Genomic DNA, 24702 nt, shown 5'->3' on the forward strand with positions numbered 1-24702 from the left:
TGTTCTACAAAAAGCTCAGAGCTTTGTTACCATTTTGTGATGAATAAAAAAATAAATATCACTGTTCAGGTCAGTAAGCCATGCAGTACATAATTTGTGCCAAAGTCACAGAGCCCTGCCATTTACCCCACACTGGAAAAGATGGCATTACCTTGGGTTATTTCAGATTATGTGCATTTGCTGTAGTCTCACATGTCAGTCAGTGATGACTTCACCAGCTGTATAAACAGAATAAAAATAAGATTTTTAATGGTATAAAGTAATACTCAATTTGATTTGAAGTCATAGAAATTACAGCAAGCATAATATATCATGCCGTCTTTTCTGTCTCAAAGCCTCCCCCTCCGTAAAATGTGTTTGATCAACTTGGAAAGATAACAGATGACTCTTCAAGGAGTCAGTGCTTGCTGTTCTTACTTCTCAAACACTAGAACAGCTGGGGGCTAAGAGGGCATGTATTGATGACATTAGTGGTCACAGGACATGGAAAAATATCCCTAGACCTTCTGTCTGTAACATCTTGCCATCCTGCAAAAACCCTGTCTGTTCTGAAAACCATATCAACTCTTAGCAAGCAGAACTGGGAAAACAGTAACAGGAAGGGTCAAATATAAAGCTGCAGTCTTCTCAATGCCAAAAGGTAGCAAAAGAATATTTTGTATTGTGGTACAAATATTTTCACTCTGTTTTGAGGACAACTATCAAAATGTTGGAGCATTTACCTGGAAATAGCCTATAAGTTTGCTCCCTCTTGTTTTATCTATAATTTTTTTCATTACTGCTCATAGTAAATAGTATCACATCTTAACTATTTAATTGGTTTGAATGGGTTTGTTGAGTATTACTGAAAGTCTTTCTGGTAGAACATGGAGAAGTTGTCTCATTATCAAACGTATCTTTAGTACTCTGTTGTTCTCTTAAATAGCTGTGGAAGGGAACTGCTTGGTATGAATACTCTTCCAGCAGGCTCTAGTAGCTTCTTAAGGATATCACTGAGGTGACCAAATATACTTTCAAATCCAGCAGCTAAAATAAGGTTGAAAAGAAATGAGACATTTTAATGAGGGCCATTTCTTTTTATAGGAAACTTTATTGTGGGAGAATTTCCCAAGAGGTAATAGTCATTGTGGATTCAAAGACAATTACATTGTTGATCCAGAATTATCTTCCTCCTCTTTTTTTATTTTTTTATTTTTTAAGTGCAGCTTTGTTGAGATATATTCACACACCATATAAACCATCCAAAGTATACAACCTCTGGCTCACAGTGTCATCGCATAGTTATGCATATATCCCTATAATCAATTTTGGAACGTTTTCATTACTCCAAAAAAGAAGTGAAAAAGGAAACCCAAATCCTCTCATCCCCCTTATTCCCCCAATTACTGACCCATAGTTTTGGTGTGGTGCATTTGTTGCTATTGATGAAAGAGTGCTAAAATATTACTGTCAGCTGTAGCCCATAGTTTGCAGTAGGTCCTGTTTTTCCATGTACCACTCCGTTATTGACCCCTTGTAGTAGTGTCATGCATTTGTTCTGATTCCTGAAAGAACTCTGCGTGTGCAGTTAATCAAAGCCAGCGTCCACCACCAGACCCATCGTGTCCTGTGTCCAGTTTGCTGATGCTGCCAGCATGCAACACACCAGAAACGGACTGGCTTCTGACACAGGGGGTTGTTAGGTACAAACTTCGTTCTAAGGCCATGAAAATAACCAAATTAAGGCATCAACAAGAGGATACTTTCGCTCAAGAAAGACCAGTCACATCCAGGGTTTCTCTGTCACACAGAAAGACATGTTATGTCTGCTGGCCCTTCTCTCCTAGGTTGGTTTCCAAAATGGCCTTCTCAGCTCCTGTGGGTTCTGATGGGGTGTTTTCTTTCACCAAGCATCTGTGGATCCTCTCTTGGCTTCTCCGGGCAAGCTCTGGGTTTCATCTCTTAGCATCTCCTGGTGCGTTTCCTGTCTCCATGCGTCTGTCATCTCTTTGCTTTCTGTATCTGCTCTGAACTTTCTCTGTTTTCTGCCTTTTATTCTCTTCATAGAGGACTCCAGCAAAAGTATTAAAACCCACCTTTTGTTCCCCCTATTATTTATTTTTTTATCCTTGAATTGGGTGGGTCACGTCTCCATGGAAACAACCTAATCAAAAGGTCCCACCCACAATAGGTCTGCACCCACAAGATTGGATTAGAAGAACTTGGCTTTTCTGGGATACTTCCAACGTCCCCATGTTTTAACTTCCAACTTTCTTTCCGGTGACATACATGAATCTAAACTTCTTCTTTGCACCACATTCACACAGCATTCAGTACTGCTAATTATTCTCACAATAACATGTTACCATCACCTCTATTCATTTCCAAATGTTTAAGTTCAACCTAATTAAATATTCTACACATGTTAAGCACCCATTCCCCATCCTTTAGCCTTATTCTATATCCTGGTAAGCTATATTCTGTATTTTATGTCTGTGAGTTTACGTATTATAATTAATTCAGATCAGTGAGATCATATAATATTTGTTCTTTTGTGTCTGACTTATGTCATTTAACATAATGTCTTCAAGGTTTATCCATGTTGTCACATGCTTCCCGACTTCATTCCCTAATACTTCATCGTAGGTATTTACCACATTTGTTTATCCATTCACCTGTTGACAGCTACTTGGGTTGTTTTCATCGGTTGATAATTGTGAATAAGGCTACTATGAACATCAACGTGCAGATGTCTGTTCGCGTCCCTGCTTTCAGATCACCTGGGTATATCCCGAGTAGCAGGATTGCCAGGTCATGAGGCGACTCTATCCTTAGCTTCCTGAGATCCGCCAGACTGTCCACATTGCTGTACCATTTTACGTTTCCACCAGCAGTCATTAAGTGTTCCAGTTTCTTCACATCCTCTCCAGCACTTGTAGTTTTCTGTTTTTGTTTTTTTTTTAATTTGGCCATTGTGAGCTGATATGTCATTCTGGTATTGATTTGCATTTCCCAATTAGTTATTGAACTGAGCATCTTTTCATGTGCTTTTTAACTATCTGTATTTCCTCTTTGGAGAAATGTCTATTCATGTCTTTTGCCTAATTTTTAATTGGGTTGTCTTTTTATTGTTAAATTATAGGATTTCTTTATATATTCTGGATATCAAACCCTTATCAGTTGTATGGTTTCCAAATATTTTCTCCCATTAAGTCGTTTGCTTTTTCACCCTAATGACAGGTTCTTTGAAGAACTGAAGTATTTGATTTTGAGGAGTTCCCATTTATCTATTTTTTCTTTCACTGCTTGTGGTTTGGGTGTAACTTCCTCCTCTTTTGCATTTAGAGAAATTGCTATGCTTTGTTCCTTCCATTAGAGAAGGAGAAATACAACCAAGTGTCATTTCTGAAAGAAATGCCAAGAAAATCAAGATAGTTAAGTATGACAATTATATTTTCATCTTTACTGCCACAAAGAAGGTAGCTAGATCTTATATGTAATAACAGGTAGAGAAGGATGAAGAGTCTTGGACAAATGTGAAAAAGAATTACCTGACAGAAAAAATACATTTATTTTTTAATAATATATAAATATATATATTATTTATTTATAAAGCTAAATAATCCAGTGTTCTTCAAACATAGTCCAAGACCCAATTGCTTCTATAATGTGTTGCTGAGGAAATAAGAAATTTCCTCTCCTATTCTTTTTTTTTTAACTTTTTTTATTAATTAAAAAAAATTAACAAACAAAACATTAAGATATCATTCCATTCTACATATACAATCAGTAATTCTTAATATCATCACATAGTTGCATATTCATCATTTCTTAGTACATTTGCATCGATTTAGCAAAAGAAATTAAAAGACAACAAAAAGAAATAAAATGATAATAGAGAAAAAAGTGATTATACATGCCATACCCCTTACCCCTCACTTTCATTTACCACTAGCATTTCAAACTGAATTTATTTTAACATTTGTTCCCCCTATTATTTATTTTTATTCCATATGTTCTACTCTTCTGTTGATATAGTAGCTAAAAGGAGCATCAGACACAAGGTTTTCACATTCACAGAGTTTCATTGTGAAAGCTATATCATTGATCAGTCATCATCAAGAAACATGGCTACTGGAACACAGCTCTACATTTTCAGGCAGTTCCCTCCAGCCTCTCCGCTACATCTTGAACAACAAGGTGATATCTACTTAATGCATAAGAATAACCTCCAGGATAACCTCTCAACTCTGTTTGGAATCTCTCAGCCATTGACACTTTGTCTCATTTCACTCTTCCCCCTTTGGTCGAGAAGTTTCTCTCGATCCCTTGATGTTGAGTCTCAGCTCATTCTAGGGTTTTTTTCAGCCCTTTGATGCTGAGTCTCAACTCATTCCAGGATCTCTGTCCCACGTTGCCAGGAAGGTCCACACCTCTGGGAGTCATGTCCCACGCAGAGAGGGGGAGGGTGGTGAGACTGCTCGTCATGTTGGCTGGAGAGAGAGGCCACATCTGAGCAACAAAAGAGGCTCTCTTGGGGGTGACTCTTAGGCCTAAATTTTAAGTAGACTTGACCTATCCTTTGTGGGGTTAAGTTTCATGTGAACAAACCCCAAGACTGCTCAGCCTATAGCTTTGGTTGTCCACACTGCTTGTGAGAATATCAAGAATTCAACTTGGGGAAGTTGAATTTCTCCCCACTCTCACCATTCCCTGAAGGGGGCTTGCAAATACTTTTCCAGTCACTGAACAAATCATTCTGGGATTCATTGGAGCATCACTCTGGACAAACCAACAAAATCTCATGTCCTACCTGAGATTCCAAGTATCCTCTCCTATTCTTGATATCACAAGCAGTGTGGACAACCAAGGCAATAGGCTGAGCCCCCGATCTTGGGGTTTGTTCAAATGAAACTTAACCCTGCAAAGGATAGGCTAAGCCTACTTAAAATTAGGCCTAAGTCACCTCTAAGAGAACCTCCTCTTTTGCTCAGATGTGGCCTCTCTCTGTCAGCCAACATGACAAGCAAACTCACCACCCTCCCCCTCTCTACATGGGATATGACTCCCAGGGGTGTAAACCTTCCTGGCAACGTGGGACAGAAATCCTAGAATGAGCTGAGACTCAACATCAAGGGATTGAGAAAACCTTCTCGACCAAAAGGGGGAAGAGTGAAATGAGACAAAATAAAGTCAATGGCTGAAAGATTTCAAACAGAGTCGAGAGGTTATTCGTATGCATTAAATAGATAGCACCTTTTTAGTTAAGGTGTAATGGAGAGGCTGAAGGGAAGTGCCTGAAAATGTAGAGCTGTGTTCCAGTAGCCATTTTTCTTGAAGATGATTGTATAATGATATAGCTTTTGCAGTGTGACTGTGTGATTGTGAAAACCTTGTGTCTGATCCTTCTTTTATCTACCTTATGAACAGATGAGTAAAACATAGGAATTAAAAATAAATAAATAATAGAGGGAATAAATGTTAAAATAAATTTAGTAGATTGAAAGGCTAGTGATCAATGAAAGGGAGGGTTAAGGGGTATGGTATGTATGAATTTTTTTCTGTTTTCTTTTTATCTCTTCTTCTGAATTGCTGCAAATGTTCTAAGAAATGATCATGATGATGAATATACAACTATGTGCTTAAAAAAAATGACAGCACTATTATATTTTTGGTTTGTAATTCTACTTTTTCCTTCCTACAAAATCTTAAAGGAAATTATATAAAATGTAATAATGCTCAAAAAAAAAAAGAAATTCCACCTCCTAAAGGCCCTCATGAATGGTTTTGATATTTGGTGGCCTTGCCTCAGTTCTCGTGATCTGTACCCAACATTTGATTTTTCATATACCTCAACTTTTTCTTACACTCTTATGTTCTGCCTGAATTATGAGACAAAGGAAAGAAAGGCAAATGATTTCTAACCTGCTTCTTGAATATTTAGAAAGCTATACCTTCCAAATCTTGAAGCCCAACTGCTGGAGGCAGTATTTCTTCGTTGTACTCTCACAACCCTTCTTCGTGTTTCTCTTAGAGCCCTTATAATCTCCCCTTGCTAAGTGTTTGTTCTTTATTTCCCCTCCAGATTTTAAGACCCTTGAAATAGGAACTGTTTCACTCATCTTTGTCTTCCTTTGCTTCCTGCATGTTTAATTTAATGATTGTTACATATGCATATTTCTTTGGACCTGAGAGTTCCCCCACCTACTCTCTACTTTCCCACTTCCCTAACCCTTTTTTTCTCCTGACCCCCATCACCACCACCAAATATAAATTTATCCTTCTACCCTCACATATTAGAGTTCTGTTTAAGGTTTCTAGAAGGCTTCTTCTTCTTTTTTTTTTTTTTAATTGATAAAACAACATACAAACACAAACATTCTTCACAAATAAACATTCCATACATGGCATACAATCAGTAGCTCACAATATCATCTCGTAGTTATGTGCTCATCACCATGATCATTTTTTAGAACATTTGCATCACTCCTGAAAAAGAAATAAAAAGAAAAACTCATACATACCATACCCTTTACCCCCCTCATTGACCACTGTTATTTCCATCTACTCAACTTATTTTAATCTCTGTTCCCCCTATTATTTGTTTATTTTTTATTCATATTTTTTACTTATGTGTTCATACCCTAGATAAAGGGGGCATCCGACACAAGGTTTTCACAACTACACAGTCACATTGTAAAAGCTTTATCATTATACAATCATCTTCGAGAATCAATGCTACTGAAACACAACCTTATAGTTTTAGGTACTTCCCTTTAGCCACTCAAGTACACCATAAACTGAAAAGGGATATCTACTTAATGTGTAAGAATAACCTCCGGGATAACCTCTCAACTCTGTTTGAAACCTCTCAGCCACTGACACTTTATTTTTTTCTCATTTCTCTCTTCCCCCTTTTGGTCAAGAAGGTTTTCTCAATCCCTTCATGCCGGGCCCTATTTCATCCTAGAATTTCTGTCCCACATCGCCAGAGGAATTTACACCCCTGGGAGTCCCACTAGGGAAGGAGGGCAGTGGGTTCACCTGCCTTGTCAGCTTAGAGAGATAAGCCACATCTGAGCAACAGAAGAGGTTTTCTGGTGGTGACTCTTAGGCCTAATTTTAAAGTAGGCTTAGCCTATTCATTGCAGGGATAAGTTTCAAAGAGGCAAACCCCAAGATCGAGGGCTCGACCTATTGATTTGATTGTCCCCACTGCTTGCAAGAGTATCAAAAATTCCTCAAATGGGGAAGTTGAACCTTGTCCCCTTTCTCCCAATTCCCCTAAGGGAACTTTGGAAATACTTCTTTATTCACTGTCTGAAGGCCTCTTTTAATCAAAACCTTCCTCACAGGGGCAGGCATTGATTCTGACATTGTTCTTGTTGGTATCTCCCTGACTGCCAGCACCAGTTGTTTGCTCTCTGCCCCCTTCTTTGTTGTTGTCAGGGGTATTCTTTAAAAAAAAATTTTTCTTCCCACCACCTCCCCACCCTCATAGAAAACAAAGGGTGTGCTACTGGGAAGGAGCTTTCAGATTGGTTGTGTAAGGGAGATGTTTCAAAATCCAATTTTAAAGCATTCAGGTGAGTGTTTTAAGTGCCTGGTTGTCGTCTGCTGTCCTTGGGTGGATGCCGTGTGCCCTGGGGCCCATCACTAGGTAAAGAGACATCTGTTCCCCAGAGTCAACCATAGCAGGAAGGAGGAGGAAGGAAGGGTTCAAAGACACTGGGGACTTGCATGTGCTGCTTCAGAGATGCCAGAGAGAGTATGAAACCTAATCAGTTTCCCGTTTATATATTCTTATTACCGGTAAATGATGGGCATCCATCATTCTGATCAGTATGATTGCTGTTAAAATATTGCCTCAAGTGAAGGTTGCATGTTACTGCATAAAATGTGCTTGCCTCTCCTATTTAATATTTCTATTACATTATATTTTCTATTTCTTACTAATAGTGGGGATGAAATCTCTATTCTTTTTCATACCTTTATTAGGTGACAGAACTAATTTTAAAGAAATGCCAAAACCAGGAATGCATTTCATTATCTAAACTGTGTATGAGTAACTGAACTTGGGGACAGTGGAAGAGGAAAGGATTTAAAGGAGAGATAGATGACTCTGAAATGTATTGAATACCCTAATGTGTCAGATATTTTACTAGAAATTGGGTGATGTACTGAAATCTCCAGTTGCCCATCAACGGAGTGAGTTATGTATTCCCATTTTACAGATAAGGAGGCCGAAACCCAGGTCACATAGCTGAGGAAGGTCTCGAGATTTATGTCTGGGCCTCTCTTCAAAACTCCTAGTCTTGGGGCTTTAGAAAAGAACTTGCACAAAATTGCCAAAATAGACATGCTAATCTTCCAGATTTAAAAGCCACAGAGATGATGGACGTTCATTTTCCTTTGTTGGATAGCTCACAGGAACTCTTATAGGCAAGTCTCCTGAAGGATATTTTTAGCTTAAAAATTATAGTGGATGTCTTAATGCTCCTCTTCTGCTTTCCTTGCAGAATTTCTTTATTGCATAAACCAATAAAACAATTCATAGCAAGGTTCCTTCCACCTGTGGCATTTATCTCCCAGACTGTGTCCTCTTACCCACAGGTCCTGGTACCTTCTTAAAACACAAAAATCCACTTAACTCTTGTTTTTAAGAAAAGCAACATCCTGTTACCAAAATGGCTTTGAAATGCTTCTCAAAACTTCATTGCAAAGGAAATGAAACTATTAAAAGACCATTGCTTTATAATTCAGGAAATTGAATCAACTTGTTTGGAGCCTATAAGCAGAGGAAGACCTGAGCTGTTCTGAGCCATGTATTGTGAGACTGAACAGTGCCCTGCTATAAAATGACTTTACCACTCAGAGGAGACAGCAGCTGTCTCTCCGCAATTATGGAACGCCTCAAATGCTTGCTTTTTTTCACTGCCTACAATTACAGTTCTCTAGACAAAATAAACTTTATCAGATATTAGCATTATGGGTGAATTTTTACTTTTTTTTAATGTCCACTAATGTTCCTGTACTATTTGGAAAGTAAAAAATGTACTTTAATAGATGAAAGAATCATAGATCTTTAGCATTAAGAATTTAGTTAAATAGTAATTACTGAGGTTGGCTGAAGGGTGCATGAAGGTTCATTATACTGTTTTCTCTACTATTAGTCTGCATTTTAAGTGTTCCATCGTAATAGGCATAATTATTTTTGTAATTCTGCAGGTAAATTTAACTCACAGTTTCTAAGTTCCTCCTATACCACTATACCCAGAGAGCAGTCTTTCCTTGCCCCACCCATTAACTTAACACTGGTCAAATATAAGATATATTGGGCAATAAAAGAAACAGAGGAAGGAAGGTAAATTGTGGTGGGGCTCAAGAGCTCTGATATGCCATTTCTTAGAATAATAAAGTCTATGACAAGAACAGCCAGCATTCACATTTTGATTCTAGAGTGCTGTTGTGACAGGAATGAACTGCTACCGATCAAGCAAGAAATGATATGTCATCATTTTCTAAAGCAAATGAAATCTGGCTCCAAACCCTCATCAGCATGGTTTCCAGGAAGCCCCATACCCAGTGATTATAGCTTTCCCTTTTTAAGAAAACGTATCCAGAAAGCTGTCCATAAGGCAGCAAGACTACCACCTGCCTTTTCAGTGTCACACTAAAGCCTTGTCTAGTAAGTTTTCTGGGAATTGTCATATGCTTGTATTTCTATTAGCCAGTACTGCCCCAGAATCTACATGTAGGTGACTCTGACTAATTATTACATAGACCCATTCTCTATGACTTTAGACGTTAGCTTGTAGATAATAAGCTGCAAATGTATTTTTGTACACAATCAAAAGGTGGCCCAAAAGGTTTGGCTTGTGTTGCCTTGTAGAACATTAAACAATTTTGTATTTTACTAGTACATTGCATTCATCTGTGTCTTGTTTTTTTTTTTTAACTGTTCAGCTACACTTATCTCTATGGTTGTATCGGGGAGAATCATTATAAATCAAAAATTAGTTTACTTAATCTCTGAAATTCTCTAGCCCTTTTTGTACTCAAAAAGATTGAGTCCCATTGATCAAATGACATGATGGGTATAAATTTAAGAGTGCTACTCTGTGAACTGTTTGGTTTATGTGTTTATTTAGTATTATTTTTCATTGAATTGTCTTGCCTTATTTTCCTAAAAGGATAGTGAAAAGGAAGCAAAAATCAGTCACTGATATTGAATAGCAGCTAGTTTCTTTTGCTTCATCTGCTCATGTGTTTATAGAAATAAAGACAGAAGAACTAGGATGTATTTTAAATTCTTAGACCTCTATCTCCAAAGAAACTTTACAGCAGTTCTCATTTCCAGCACTGGGCCTACAGAAATGTCTTACTCTACACAACAGGACATGCACCACTCTCCCACCCCCGTCCATAGAGAAGTTTCTTTTGTGAGCCCCTCTTACATACATAGCAGGAACGTAGTAGAACCCTTTTACACAGAGGCTGAGCCACTGCTTCTAGGTATACAAGCACAAAACATTCTTCTTTTCTTTTTTTTCTTTTTTAACATGGGCAGGCACCGGGAATCGAACCCGGGTCCTCGGGCATAGCAGGCAAGCACTCTTACCTGCTGAGCCACCATGGCCCGCCCTGCACAAAGCATTCTTGAGTACTTGCTTTGCTTAAGCCTTTTGAAATCATGTTTGAGATGGGCCAACGAACAGGAACATGTTATTCATTGCATTTGATTATGTTTTGATGGTCTGTTTATATTGTCAGCTCACTGCTGAGACTCTAAGAAGGCAAGACAGTAAGAAAGGGGGATGCAGAAGACCTGAGGTTTAAGCTCCAAAGCTCTTAGCTATCAAAATAAAGAAATTCTACTGAGCCTCAGTAAAGAGTGTATCCTCACAGAGTAAAGCTAAACTTCATTTTCCTCACCTCTATCCCTTTCTCTTTGTGCATCTAGAGATATGGAAAATTGGTATTGCGTGAATTTATTAGGCATGATGTTTTATTTTATTAGGTTGGAATGAAATACAGAAACCTAATCCTGAAACCTGGGGGATCTCTAGACGGCATGGACATGCTCCAGAATTTCTTGAAACGTGAGCCAAACCAAAAAGCGTTCCTAATGAGTAGAGGCCTGCCTGCTGCATAAACTGGGAATCTTTGGTAGCCGTCCATGTCTGGAGGACAGGTTGACATCACCATGTGTTACCGGCCTGGAAACTGAAGGGAGTTTTGCAAATGAAAATTTCGATTTCTATTGACTTCACTTTGTTTTTTCATTTTAAAAACTGCACCATGTAACGGAATTATAAATACTGTGACCGAAGAAAAGACCTGCAAGAAAACAATTGTACTATAAAATTTGATTTGATTTCTTTTTATAAATGTTTCATATGAACACAATTTGATTTTTTACTATTATAATCTAAATAATATAATGTTAAGAGGGCTAAGAACTTTTTAATTGGATCATATGCATTATATATAATTTGATCCTTGTTATATTTTGAAATTTTGTACTTGGGATTTCTAGACTGATAAATGAATCATCACATCTTCTCTGGTAAATATTTTCTTGAAACCCTGCATCCTCTTTGATTCTCTGCTTCACAATGCAGAGTGACCTCTCTGCCTTTACCCCTCAGGGCCAGGGAACAGTCCTGAGTACGGCATTTTTCTTCATGTGTCAGGCCTCATGATTTCCAACTTTCTGCCACACTTAAATTATGTGTCGCCACGTGGACTTGTTTCTTCTGTCTGAAGTCCACTCAGAGAGTACCAAGGAATTACGAGTTTTAACTCCTATCCTAATATAGTACAAGTTTTTGAGATTTTCCACTTCAGCATACAAGATTGTCAGTCTTGTGACATCTTTGCCAGATTAGGGAGCTAGAGCAAGTCCAAGGATATTTTTCTATTCTCATGTTTTTAATAAGGGGTAGGGACTCTGCCTCCGTTACTGCCCACCTCACTCAAAGTGGCAGGTAAATACATCACAAATGCATTTAGAGTGCCATGGAAAGAACACCGAAGCTGCGGTGGAGTAGAAATAATTGAGAAACTCCAGAAGAGTGTGTTCCGGACAGAAGCACTGGAGGACATGTGCTCCAGAGTGCTGGGTGTTTGCTTAGACCCACGGTGGAGAGGCTCCTCAGTACCCTGTTTTATCTGGTTGTGTTTTTAAGTTAACCTTTGGATCTCGCTATAACTCTCTTCATGGGAATTCCAATTCTGCACAGACCTAGTAAATTCAAATTGCTTATCTTTTCTCTAGAAGTCAACTCGAACAAGAAGCCGAGGCAGAATAATAAACTAATAAACCAAATGTTGGGCGTGCTCTGACATAGCTCCTCCAGTTCTCTCAGTGTGTGTCTGAGGTGTTACTTTGCTGGCTGAGACAAAATCAGAACTGTTTTGTCCTCTAGTTCCAAAAGGACATTGATGCTAAATCAACATTATCATGCTGAGTAATCAAATTCTGGACAGAAGGAAAAATCATGAGTTCTAGAACCCCAGAGGGAAAGCTTAAAGATGCACATGAGATCCTCACCACCCTTCTGAGAGAATTTTCCTGGCCCTTGCACCCCACATTCCCTCGACATCATCACTGGTGGTCCCCAAAGCTGTTTGTGGTTTTAGTAACCTGTGAGCATTTTCTCGTGTCTTTTTATTTTGACTTTTTTTTTCCAGTTTCAGACAAAAACTCTCTTCAGCTTTTTCTACTGCCCAATGTGCCTCCTTACTGATGACTTCATCATTTTGGATCTTAATTTATTTCACATGGAAAAACTAATAATTGGTGTGAAAAGCTTTGCACACAATAAAGTTGCGTTATTATCCATAAGAATGAGCTCACATTTCTTTCATATTTTAATGTTAAAACTGAAATACATAGGGGAACGAAAGTACTACAGTATTCTTTTTTATTTAGGGTTCGCTTCTTATTTAAAATCTACCAAAGAACAGCAAAAAACCAAATCCTCACACAAAAATTCCCTGGCATAATTCAAAAGTAAAGAGTTATATTTTAAAGCTTTTTGAATGTGGTCATCCATCTGCATGTTCTTTTTATGCAGGTCAAAGCATAAAGTGTCACTGGGGTGCTCTGAATGGTAGGTAACTATGAAAATTATAATTGGGCAAACATTTCATATTTATGGACTGAGCCACATGATAAAGTCTCTCTTGGTTATGGATTCAGACAGTTCAGACCTGCTTCAGTCTTCACGGCTTCTTTATGCTGCTAAGGGCAAGTTCTCAAAGCACCACATGCCATTAGCATAGTAGGCTTGATTGCTTAAAGTTTAATTTTACAGATGCTACAAAGGGAAAAAATAAGTCCTGAAGTTATGCCTCCTAATACAGATTTACATGTTGCGTGTTTCAAAATAAAATCACTAAAAATTATCTTGAAGAGTGGTTACCTGAGATATTTGTACCAAGGTCTTGCTTTTTTCTAAAACTAAAGTGATTAAAGGTAGATATCTATAGCTTTTAAGTCATGACAAACTGCATTGTATAAGAGACCAAAGTGAGAAAATAATTATTTAAAGAAAAAATACCAAGTTTTTATGCTTTTAAAAGCCTTAACTAGTAAAGAATGACTTAATTTTCTGCTTCACCGTTTTGCCTTTAGCTTTCATGTCTGAATTAAAGGTACACGGAGGCCCTGCCTCCCGCTGTGTCAGCTGGCATGCACATGGCCTTTTTCCTTGTTTTCAACCATGCGCAAGAAGAATTGTCCATGCTCTGAGGAAATTTCATTAAAATACTAATCCCTCAAACTGGGTGTAAGCATAGTTAACTGAGCCCCAAAAGAGAAACCTTCCCTGTTTTGAATAGATGCAATGCCCAAGGCTTCTTTCTTCCCTCAGCACACCATTATTGCAGTTATGTGTCTCCACCTTAAACTGGATAGTCCCCCAAAATTGAATATACCTTCTCTTAGTAATATTTGGGGAGAATAAAAGCAAAAAAAGACACACATGCTTTCACTTTTTAAAAAAGTCAGTGTCCAAAGTTAATTTTTTCCGTCATCTTTGAGGGAAAAACTTCCACTGGAAACAGACCCACCTGCACTATGTGATAATCTAGCGCCAGCTTTATCTGTGGCATAGGCTGTAAAATCTAGGAGCCTATTCAGACGTACCCACGATAATGCTTCACCCTCCCACCAGTGAGCAATTCTTGAATTTTTATTTGGTTGAATTCACCTTGTAGTTTGCATCCTAATTAAATATGGGTCAGATGTATCTGATCCACTATGTACATACAGGAAAAGGGAAGAGAAGGATTTGAAACAGGCTCCCTTACTTCTGCTCACGTAGGCTGACACCCATTCTAGCAGTTTATTTCACAAAGCCCAGAGGCTCACCTAAAATTTCACTCTAAATTAAATGTCTAGCATTTGTCATCAGGAAAACTGTATGACTAAGAATAATTTAAAGGAACAGAGTTTATGAATCCAACAAAACCCTTGACATCTCTATTAACATCTTTGTGTCTAAGCGGGAGGATATGAGTAGATAATAGTGTGGCAGTGTAGATTCCCAGCTAATGAAACACCCCAGCCAAAGAAAGTTAAATAACGATTCACATTAAGTTGAAGGGAAATTTCCAATGTTTTGGATGAAGACACAAGGAATTCTGAAGGAAAATGTTTTCAAATTTACAGATAGCAGAGTTGGAATGGCTAAACAAGGTGACATTATTAAAATTTAAAATTATTTCAGTGCTGAGACAAGTGTAAGATGAAATTGAACATGTTCCATTGACACAGTGACAAGAGCAGAAACCTGACTTGATAGTGGTATATATGAAAAAAGACCTGGCAGTTTTACTTGACCAAATTCCAATAGAAACCCACAATACTGCACACCTGGAAAGAGAGCTAAGAGGGGAGAACTAAAACCTTTTAAGAATGTGTTGATGGAAGTATGCATCCACATCAAAAGAAGAATCCCTCTGTACTCCAGCGTGGTCAGGTCAATCACAGCTAGAGTATCATGTTCCGTCCTAGAGTGTCACATTTCAAGCCGACTTAGGCCAAGTATAGAGTGTTAGTGAGAAAGAACAGGAGGGTAATGACTCTGAAAATGCTTCTCAAGACAAATGCATAAAAGAATTAGGGAAGTTCAGTCTGGAGTTGATAATTCAGAAAGACAAATGATAGTTGCTTTTAAATGCTTAAAGGATATGGAAAGAGAACAGACTCACTCTACATTGGTTCAGAAGGCAAAGAGAGAAATGGCTGGAAGCTATCAGGGAGTTAGTTCTAATATGAGATATGAAATTAGTATGACGGAGAGGTTTCTAATAACTATTGTTTATTAACAATAGATTCTTTTGCTATTAATGAGTGTTCAAACAAAGCCTGTGGCTCCCAGTAGTGTTACAGAGGGAATTCCTCCTTTCGTCAGACATGCATACCAGATCAGCTTTGAAATAATCATTGCAAAAACATCACTAAACTAAATATTTACAAATCAGATCTCAGAAATGGCATTTAGGGGTTTGCAACTCCCTCGTGGTATGTTCCTCTATAATTTAAGCCTTGTCTTATTCCCCTTCTGTAATCAGCCAGTGCTTATCCAGAGGTTAATTATCAGTCTTCTGGGAACTGAGGATGGGAGATAATAGTTGTATGTGACCATAATCAAGGTAAAGATCCATTTTCTTCGCTTACAGAGTTTATATCTGCTCTCTGCCCATTCCACCCCCCACTACCTTCATCACCCATACACAGAGGCAAGAATCTCATTCGAACACCCAGATTTATGACGCGTGCACGTCACCATACTGTGATCCCTTTGAGGCATTGCTTCTGCCCCATATTAGACAGTCTTTGACTCTTGGTAAATAGTTCATAAAAGGTTGTTAAATAAACGTACCTTCCGTAAAGCTACCTTTTGTCAAAAGGATGCATTTCTCTACAATAACCATGAAATAACTAATTTGCAAATTAATCCAAAACAATGTGGAGTAGTTATTTTTACACCTGCTAAGAGCCCATTTCTGCATAAAGGGGCCTCTTTTCCTTACTGCACTAAAAGTTTCTGCATGAGGTAGGTGAAATAAACGTGCTTTTCGGAGAAGAAAATTTTCAAGATGTTTCCAAAGATCCCTCTACTTTTCTCTATGACTATATATTCTATATTAAGAATTAAGACTATCATTCTATATTAAGAAATTCTTAATCCTGAATCTCTGGTTTTCTAGGGGTTTTATGAAAGGGACAGAGGGAGAGGATGCCCCATAAATGCCCTGAAGTTACATTAAAATTCTTGAGGGCCTAGTATGAATTTTTCTGGGGAGAGGGTCCCTAACTTTAAAGGCTGCTGTCTTAAGTTGTTTTCAAATTTTTTATTTTGACTTTCTTTTTTAACTTTTTTTTATTGTATAATACAACATATATACAAAGCAAAGAAATAAAAAAGCAATAGTTTTCAAAGCACTCTTCAACAACTGGTTACAGGATAGATCCCAGAGTTTGTCATGGGCTACCATACAATCCTCTCAGATTTTTCCTTCTAGCTGCTCCAGAATATAGGAAGCTAGAGGGCTTAAATACTTTTTAATCATCACAGTCAACTTTTTTTCTTTCTTTTTTTGTTAACAATAACATATATACAAAAAAGCTATAAATTTCCAAGCACAGCACCACAATTAGTTGTAGAACATATTTCAGACTTTGACATGGGTAGCAAGTTCACAATTTCAGGTTTTTACTTCTAGCTGCTCTAAGATAATGGAGACTAAAAGATCTATCAATATAATGATTCAACATTCATATTCATTTTTTAAAACCTATCTTCTCTGTATAATTCCACCATCACCTTTGATCTTTCCACACCTCTCTTTGGGGTTGTTTGGGTTATGGCAATTCTAAATTTTTTATACTGAAAGTGTCTGTCACTAATATGGGGTAGGGAGATGGAACTATCTGATGTTCTGGAGAGGCTGGGTTAGGTGTCAGGACTTATCTGGACCAGGGTCCCATTTGAAGGTTGTAGGTTTCTGGTAAGTTACTCTAGTGCCTGGAACCATCGTGGAATCTTATATATTTCCCTAGGTTGACTTCTTTTGAAGATCATTTATAAAGTCCCAGTTATGTATTGTGGTGGTTTGAAGCTGTATGTACCCCCCCAAAAAACATGTTCTTAAATTAAATCCATTCCTGTTTATGTGAACCCTGTAAGTAGGACCTTTTGACAGGCTATTTCAGTTAAGGCATGACCCACCTCAATCAGGCCTTAATCCTAATATTGGAGTCCTTTGAAAGAGGACACAAGAAGTTGAAATCAACAAAACCCAAAAGAGGAGGGAGCGATCCTCATACACCGCCATGTACGTTTCCATGTGACAGAGGAGCCGAGGATCGCTGGCAGCCTGTGTTTGGGAGGAAAGCATCACCTTGGCAATGCCTTAACTGGACATTTTCCTGGGCTTAAAACTGTGAGAGAATAAATTCCCATTGCTTAACCCGACCCATTTCATGGAATTTGCTTTCAGCAGCCTACAAAACTAAAACATGTTATCAACCACTGTGCTAGGTAGTGAAGATACACAAATGATGAACAACCCTGAACCGAAGTTCCTCACAGCTTAAAAGGGAAGACAACTAAGTTCATTATACATCAAGATAAATTATAAAAGAAAGATTTGTATAAAACACTTTTCTGTTGTTCATCTCAAACAGGGTTGACTCAATTTTGTGATTAGCTTTGTGCCACAAAATTGTATATAATTGCCATGCTACCTGCCCTCATAGATTTTTCTTTTTAACCAAATGGTTACTTTTCTCTTTTCAGTATTCCAGCAGTGAGGCTAAATAGAGTTCTTCCACCTCTGTAATATCCAGGGGTCTTGGGTCTGTGCTTAAAAGGCTCACAGACAGGAGATGGAAATTACCCACTTTTTTGCACTGTAGTCAAATGAATGGAATGACGTGGGACTCCTTTCAACCTATGAAGTATTATATACATAAGAGGCATTGATGCATCCTATAAAGTTAGAAAATAGATGAAGACAGCCATTGAATTGTTTAGAGATGTCTCAGAATTAGTCAAGATACCTTACTTCCTTCTCCCACAAGTGTTAATAATATTCCATCACTAATAAGACTCAAAAGTAAAGCACCCAACTCTTCAATCCCTTGCTACTTGTTATTTGTACCTTTCTTTTATAGTGCTAGCAACTAATTTAGCAGTTCAATGAAAGAATATAAAAACTCCTGACTTCCAGGGTTCATGACAAAGAACTAGACTAGGCTTTATACTTACACTGCATTTCCTTTTGTTTCTTTAAATAATCACAGAACTCCTCATTTTTGACTATCAAACCTATGTGTTTTGTTTTTTTATATTCCTTATTCATGCAATTATTTACATTTTTGATGAAGTTATACACACACACATTATACAATTCAAAAGGTATGAAAAATGTAGATGATGAAAAGTTAGTCTTCTTCTCCCCTTTTCTTTTGAGTACCCAATTCCCCTTGTCAGAAGCAACTTATATAGTTTCTTGTGTAATCTCCCAGGAGATATCCTACATATATACAAGAATATATCCTTCCCACACATGCAAATAGTAAAATTCTATACCTATTGTTCTGTACCTTCTTTACTAGTATTTAGATAACTGCCATATTTTAGTTATTGATTGCCTAGTATTCCATTGTGTAAATGTATAGTAATTTTTTAATGAATCCCCTATTGATGAATCCCTTAGGCTCATCTTTTCACTCTTTGAGCTGCCATGATTATCCTAGTAAGTACGTTATTCCATCTGCTAAATAAATTCTTTAAAATGTAATTACTTGGCGTGGCATTGTGGGATTGAGAAAGCCTTCTTGACCAGAAGAGGGAAAGAAGTGAAACAAAATAAAGTTCCAGTGGCTAAGAGATTTCAGATAGAGTCGAAAGGTCAATCTGGAGGTTATTCTAATGCATTATATAGACACTCCTTTTTTGTTTTAGTGTATTAGAATAGCTAGAAGGAAATGCCTGAAACTGTTGAACTGTTATCCAATAGCTTTAATTCTTGATGGTGACTGTATAATTATGTAGCTTTTATATTGTGACCATGTGATCGTGAAAACCTTGTGACTGACACTCCCTATATCCAATGTATGAGCAGATGAGTAAGAGAAGAAGGAGTAGGGCAGGCCACGGTGGCTCAGCAGGCAAGGACACCTGCCTGCCATGCTAGAGGACCTGGGTTCGATTCCCCGTGCCTGCCCATGTGAAAAAAAAAAAAAAAGAAAGAAAGAAAGACTAAATAATTGGGGGAGGGATATGGGGCATGGGATATTTGGGGTGTTCTTTTTTATTTATTTTTTTTGGAATAAAGAGAATCTTCTAAAATTTGTTGTGATGATGAATGCACAGCTAGGTGATGATACTGTGAGCCACTGATTTTATATTTTGTATGGACGTAAATATATCTCAATAAAATTGCATAAAAGAAAAGAAAAGTGTAATTGCTGGTTCAAAGGGGAGAAGCATTTTAGACGCCGTTAGATATTGTCGAATTAGAACCATGCTTCTTAATATTGTTTAACACAACAACACTGAGGCGTTTACTAAAGATTAATGGAGGAAAGTGATTGTTAGCAAGCAAGGCAAATTTTTTCTGGCTTGATAATCATTTTTGTTGCTTTCTCTCCCCATTGATTAATGAGAACTAAAAGGTTACTTCTTTCAGAAAGTGGTAGGAGTAATTCCAGACAGGAATTTTCTCTCTCTGCTTTAATGGTAGGGTAGGTCCTAAAAGGAATGTCAGACTTCATCCCAGAACAAGGCAATTATCAGTCCCTTTATATTCGGGGTAAAGTTGGGGATACCAAAGGATCTGTTTTTGCCATTCCTGTCCCAAATCAGATGCCTTTCTCTGGTCTTTAACAGTTGTGTGGCTGACAAGTGGGACTTCTGTTGTAATTTACAATGCAGTCACTGTTCTAGTACATGCACATGGGCCACTCTGTCTCAGCTTCAATGAGAAAATCTCAGCCAGAAGCTATTATCCTCTGTTCTGTTCGGTCAGCGACACAGTTAGGAAGCAGTGAATTTCAAACTGGGATAGGGTGGCAAGAGGGAATTTTCTCAGACTCCATCCATCAAACCTTTATAGTGTCATTCCTCCTTTGGGGCCCTCCTGGGTAGGGAAGTCCTTCTGAAGCCTTTTGGGAATGTGACCCAACTTCGTATTTCTCTTCCTAATTCCACCGTGGTTTAGGTGGCGGGGTAGCTTCATAATGAGTTATCTAAATGAATACAGAACCTCTCATTCACGAAGCTCAGTTGTTCTGTTTCATTATATTTATGTCACCAATTCTTTAGTGGGTAAGCGACATTCTGCGGTCTAACCAGCCTTATGAGGCATCTCTTTCTCTCCTGCCCTCCCTTCCTTTCATCTTTCCTTCTTCTGAAGGTCCAATCAGATGAACGGAAGATTCTGGGCAATTTCTCCAAATCCTAGAAGTCTGAGGCAGAAAACATGACCAGTAAGGCCAGGGATAACAGATCTAAGGGCTTTTTAATTAGGAAGTGGAGATTTGGTGGACTTTTCTTCACAACACCTCCTTTTAAATTACGGTCAACGTTCTAATGCCTGCAGGCTAAATGAGAGGGTTGGAAGGATTAAGATATGGGTGAATTCTATACAGCACTCGTAAAAGTAAATGCTTTTGTTAAATGTCAGTACAGAACACAGAAGAGGTATCACAGATGTGGCTTCTTTCCTAACGCATCCACCAAATAAGAAAGATTACACACTTGTTCCAGGAAAACTGGACCTGCCTGACCTTTAATCTGCTGGAGTTGGAGTTAAGATGGGGATGGGGGCTGGCTGGTTAAAGCCAACTTATTTTATAACGGGGCATTTACTTGTCTTAAACCCAACAAAGACCTGATTCCTTCCTCTGTCTACTTAAGTTTCTCGGTACCCGAACCTATCACCATTCAGCTGGGGCGTGTTCGTACAGCGACACACTGTTTCTTTGGTGCCAGCGGACCACATGTCAGTACGCCTGCCGCATTCCTCTGGGATCATAAAAATGAAGTCATTGCACTGGAAAGTGAATCATGCGCCCAGAGATACTTCTCTCACCCTGAGCACACTGATGCTCTCCCAGGTTAGGGTCACTGATACGGCAGCTGTAAAGGCTGGTTGCCAGGAGAGGGTGGAACGGAAGTGCCACTTAAGGCACACTGAGATTTTATGACATTTGAGATGGCAGTGACAGGGGTTGGTGTGGAGGCTGAAGTGCAAATATACTTATCAGAAGGTAAATGCTGGGAGGGCAGGGCTGGACCGGGGATCAGAGAACTGGACTGTAGACAAGGGCTGGTAGGCAAGTGCAGTTGCAGGAATCTGAAGGGACACTAACACTGAAGAGACGGAAGTGCTCAGTTCCAAGGACCTGCTTGCTTAACAAATTATTGTAATCTGAGGCGAGGAAGGGGATGTTCTACTTTTCAGAAATACTTTAAGAGGATATCTAACTTATTCCGAAGGATTTTAAGGTCCTTTTAACCATTAATATAAAAGGTATGAGTTAAAAGAAAACTCCTTAAAAAATAAACTTCTTTTTACCCTTTATGTATAAAACTTTATAGTCATGTTTTAATAAAACTAAAACATCACTGAAGTTGCCATAAAAAGCTATCTCTCATTTTGAGACCCTAGAAGAAGAAGTAAAAGAAGCAGACTTGAAAGCAGTATGTAACATTTCTTAACAGCCTACCTAATCAATAAACAAATGGACAAAATGCATTGTCCAATCCTCTAGGAACCGGTAACCAACATACATAACTCTTCCCAATCAGGTATTTCTGTCTTAAACCTTGAAAATTATTTTTTTTAATCGTGATTTTTAGCGTCAGTGTTTCTCTGAGCCCACGAATCTCCCCCTCCCAGTTCCATCCCTCAAATACATTCTCATTTACAACACAGTCTTTGAATGAACAAAGACACACTTTCAGGCTGGGTGTTTCTGTTGATGCTAAGAATTTAAAAGGTAAGTGTGTCCAGCAAGAGAAATAGATGCCATTCTTTTCCCATTTGCATTTTGCAAAGCAAACTGCAAGAGGAAACAGAATTATCTCAGTCACCATGCATTTTATTTAAACCCCCACCCTGCCCCCACTCCCGCTCATGATTAAATGCTCTCTTGTCCTCAGCCAAGATGGAAATATGATCTCATGTTTGTTTATTGTGTTGTCTTTCCATTTCCTAGGTCAGCAGGGTGTTAATTTGATTTACTGATGTATCTTCTTTCCCCAAACACAGGGAAACTCTTCAGGGAGCTTGCTATACGCGTATCCAAGTGCAACTGAATCTCCTAGGTAGACATTGTATAAAAATAGAGTGGTGTGTTAAGATCCGAAACTGGCATCTTTCAGTAGTGTCATCTCTGCACATCAGGTGCTATATCCAAGGGTTCTGCTTAAGAGGGTTGCCAAACACTAATTAAACAAATTGGTTATCTGTGCTATACTTAAGTCTTCTGGACTTAGGGTTTTTTCCGTGAAAACAAAAGGGGACATAATCCATTCCCGTTACAAAAGACAAAATTCTGATCACATTATATACTTAGTTAGGTGAGCAAGAAACTACCAAGAAAAACATGACCTTATCTCAAATAACAATTTGGAGAGAAAATGATGCGTCTAAATGTATGCTCTCACTGTCAATTCTCTATGTCCGATAAATAATAAAATATATTTCAAAGGAGAAAACAGGCTAACTTAAGTAAGATATATAAAATGAAGACATTCATAAAAGCCGCTAAGACTTTCCATGATATAGGAAAGAAAAAAAATTTTCAAATGCCCTAAAACGGGATAAGTTGCATATGCATAGAAAAATAGTAAGGGGAAAAATATTATACTTCCCCAACCAACAATGCTATTCCGTTTCATACCCATCCGACCAGCAGCAATTTGACAAAATTTATTAAGATTAAAGATGAGCACACCCAATAATTCCTGTTAAAAAAAACTAATAATTACTACAAAAAACTTCTCCTGCCTGTGTACCCCGAGATGTCTACAAGAATATCACAGTAGCTTTGTTTGTAACAGTAAAACACTAAAAGCCAACAAAACATCAGCCACAGAAAAGTGGGTAATGCATCGAGTACACATGAACGATGGACTATACGACAAATAGGATGCATGAACTAAAGCTACATTTATCAGTATAGATATAGCTTCAAAACAATAAAAGTACCATTGCAAGGCGGGCCACGGTGGCTCAGCAGGCAAGAATGCTTCCCTGCCATGCCAGAGGACCCGGGTTCGTTTCCCGGTGCCTGCCCACGTAAAAAGAAAAAAATAAAATAAAATATATATATATAAAAAAAAGTACCATTGCAGAAGGATATGTTCAGGTTACCATTTATTTAGAGTTACATATACTCAAAGCAATGTTGTGTATCTTTTATGGGTGTAGACATAGTATTCAAAGTATAAAAACACCCCCATTGGACACCCAATTCGGATGCGTTTCACCTGGTGAGGGAGAAAGGCGAATGGCATCTGGGAGCAGTGCACAAGGAGCTTCAACTATAACCACAATATTTTGTTTCTTTTAAAAACTACTGCAAATATGGCAAAATGTTAAGATTTTTAAGACCTTTGTTTTCCTTACTTGAAGTATTTTATATTGCAAAAAATAATTCGAAGGGACTTGTCAAAATGTGGCTTTCAAAGCAAACTTTTACCTGAAGCCTCTCTTAGCTTCAGTCTTGCAAAATCTAGGCATATGGAATTCCTGCATTCAAACTTTTTGCTTTAGAACAACCCATAGGTACCCCCATAAAAGCCAAAAAAAAAGAAGCTAGAGAGAGTTGAGTTTGCCCTATGAAACACACAGAAGTAGGTTGGCCTGTCATCTTCGCTTCAGTGGCGCAAGCTGTCTTGAACCATCTTTCACAGCTCTGGGCATTCGTGCTCGGAGTGGAGGATGAGGGATAAGCCTGGGAAAAGTTGGGTTGGAGTCCTGATTCCACGCCTTCTCAAGTTTTAGTGATCAACCAGCAATCATTATCATTCCCCTTTTCTTCCCTATCAAAGCTCTGATTTTCATCAAGTATCCTGATTCATCTAAGGGTAAGCCAGACCCAGGACCAGCAATAGATTCAGGGATGATATGTGAATCATCTGAGTCAGTAAGTGAGAAGCCTACTAAGGGCTTCTGGGGAACTTTCATCGCTCTCAAGGAAAAGGTACAGAAAAATACGGTCTCTTCCTCTGGAAGAAGAGGTCTGAGACCCAGAACGGTAGAAGCCATTTAAGTATCGGACTGATGATAAAGCCAACCCTTGTCTGAGGGTAGAACCAAGAGAATCAATTGCAGGGAAATAGAATCAGTGCAGCCAGGTTATGTTAAACTTAAGACCATCTCATTCTCTGGATGTCCAAATAAGCAAGCCCATTTATTTCTGCATTGTTTAAACCAGTTAGAATTGGGCTATTATTGCTTGCAGTCAAAGGCACCCTAACTAATGCATGCACGTATGATTCAGTTTCCTCAGCTGTGAGCAGAGATATTAATATCTGCCTTATGACAGCCCTGGGTGGGTTTTGGAAACCAGATGAGTCAATGTGTGTGAATGTGCTTTGTAAACTGCACATTGCTATTCAAGGTCAAGCTGTTGCTACTATTTATACTTTTGCTAGTAAGTCTAGGCATAAATTTTAATTCACTTCA

The 24702-nt window shown here is 38.3% G+C and overlaps 1 protein-coding gene and 1 long non-coding RNA gene across 3 annotated transcripts in view; one reads left to right on the forward strand and one right to left on the reverse strand.

Annotated features, from left to right (window-relative positions):
- The window catches only part of NLN (neurolysin), a 143663-nt gene extending 130843 nt beyond the window's left edge, over positions 1-12820 (forward strand). For both annotated transcript variants that reach the window (XM_077117327.1, XM_077117326.1), the window contains exon 13: positions 11000-12820. In XM_077117327.1, coding sequence (XP_076973442.1) covers positions 11000-11134 — 135 coding nt within the window. In that variant the 3' untranslated portion in view covers positions 11135-12820. The remainder of the gene's footprint in view (positions 1-10999) is intronic.
- LOC143647387 (uncharacterized) overlaps positions 1-24702 on the reverse strand; it is a 144063-nt gene that overhangs the window by 61711 nt on the left and 57650 nt on the right. Inside the window, exon 3 of the long non-coding RNA XR_013158022.1 lies at positions 152-218. This is a non-coding gene — a long non-coding RNA (uncharacterized LOC143647387). The remainder of the gene's footprint in view (positions 1-151; positions 219-24702) is intronic.

The sequence above is a fragment of the Tamandua tetradactyla genome, chromosome 9 (assembly GCF_023851605.1).
Source record: "Tamandua tetradactyla isolate mTamTet1 chromosome 9, mTamTet1.pri, whole genome shotgun sequence".
NCBI lineage: Eukaryota > Metazoa > Chordata > Mammalia > Pilosa > Myrmecophagidae > Tamandua > Tamandua tetradactyla.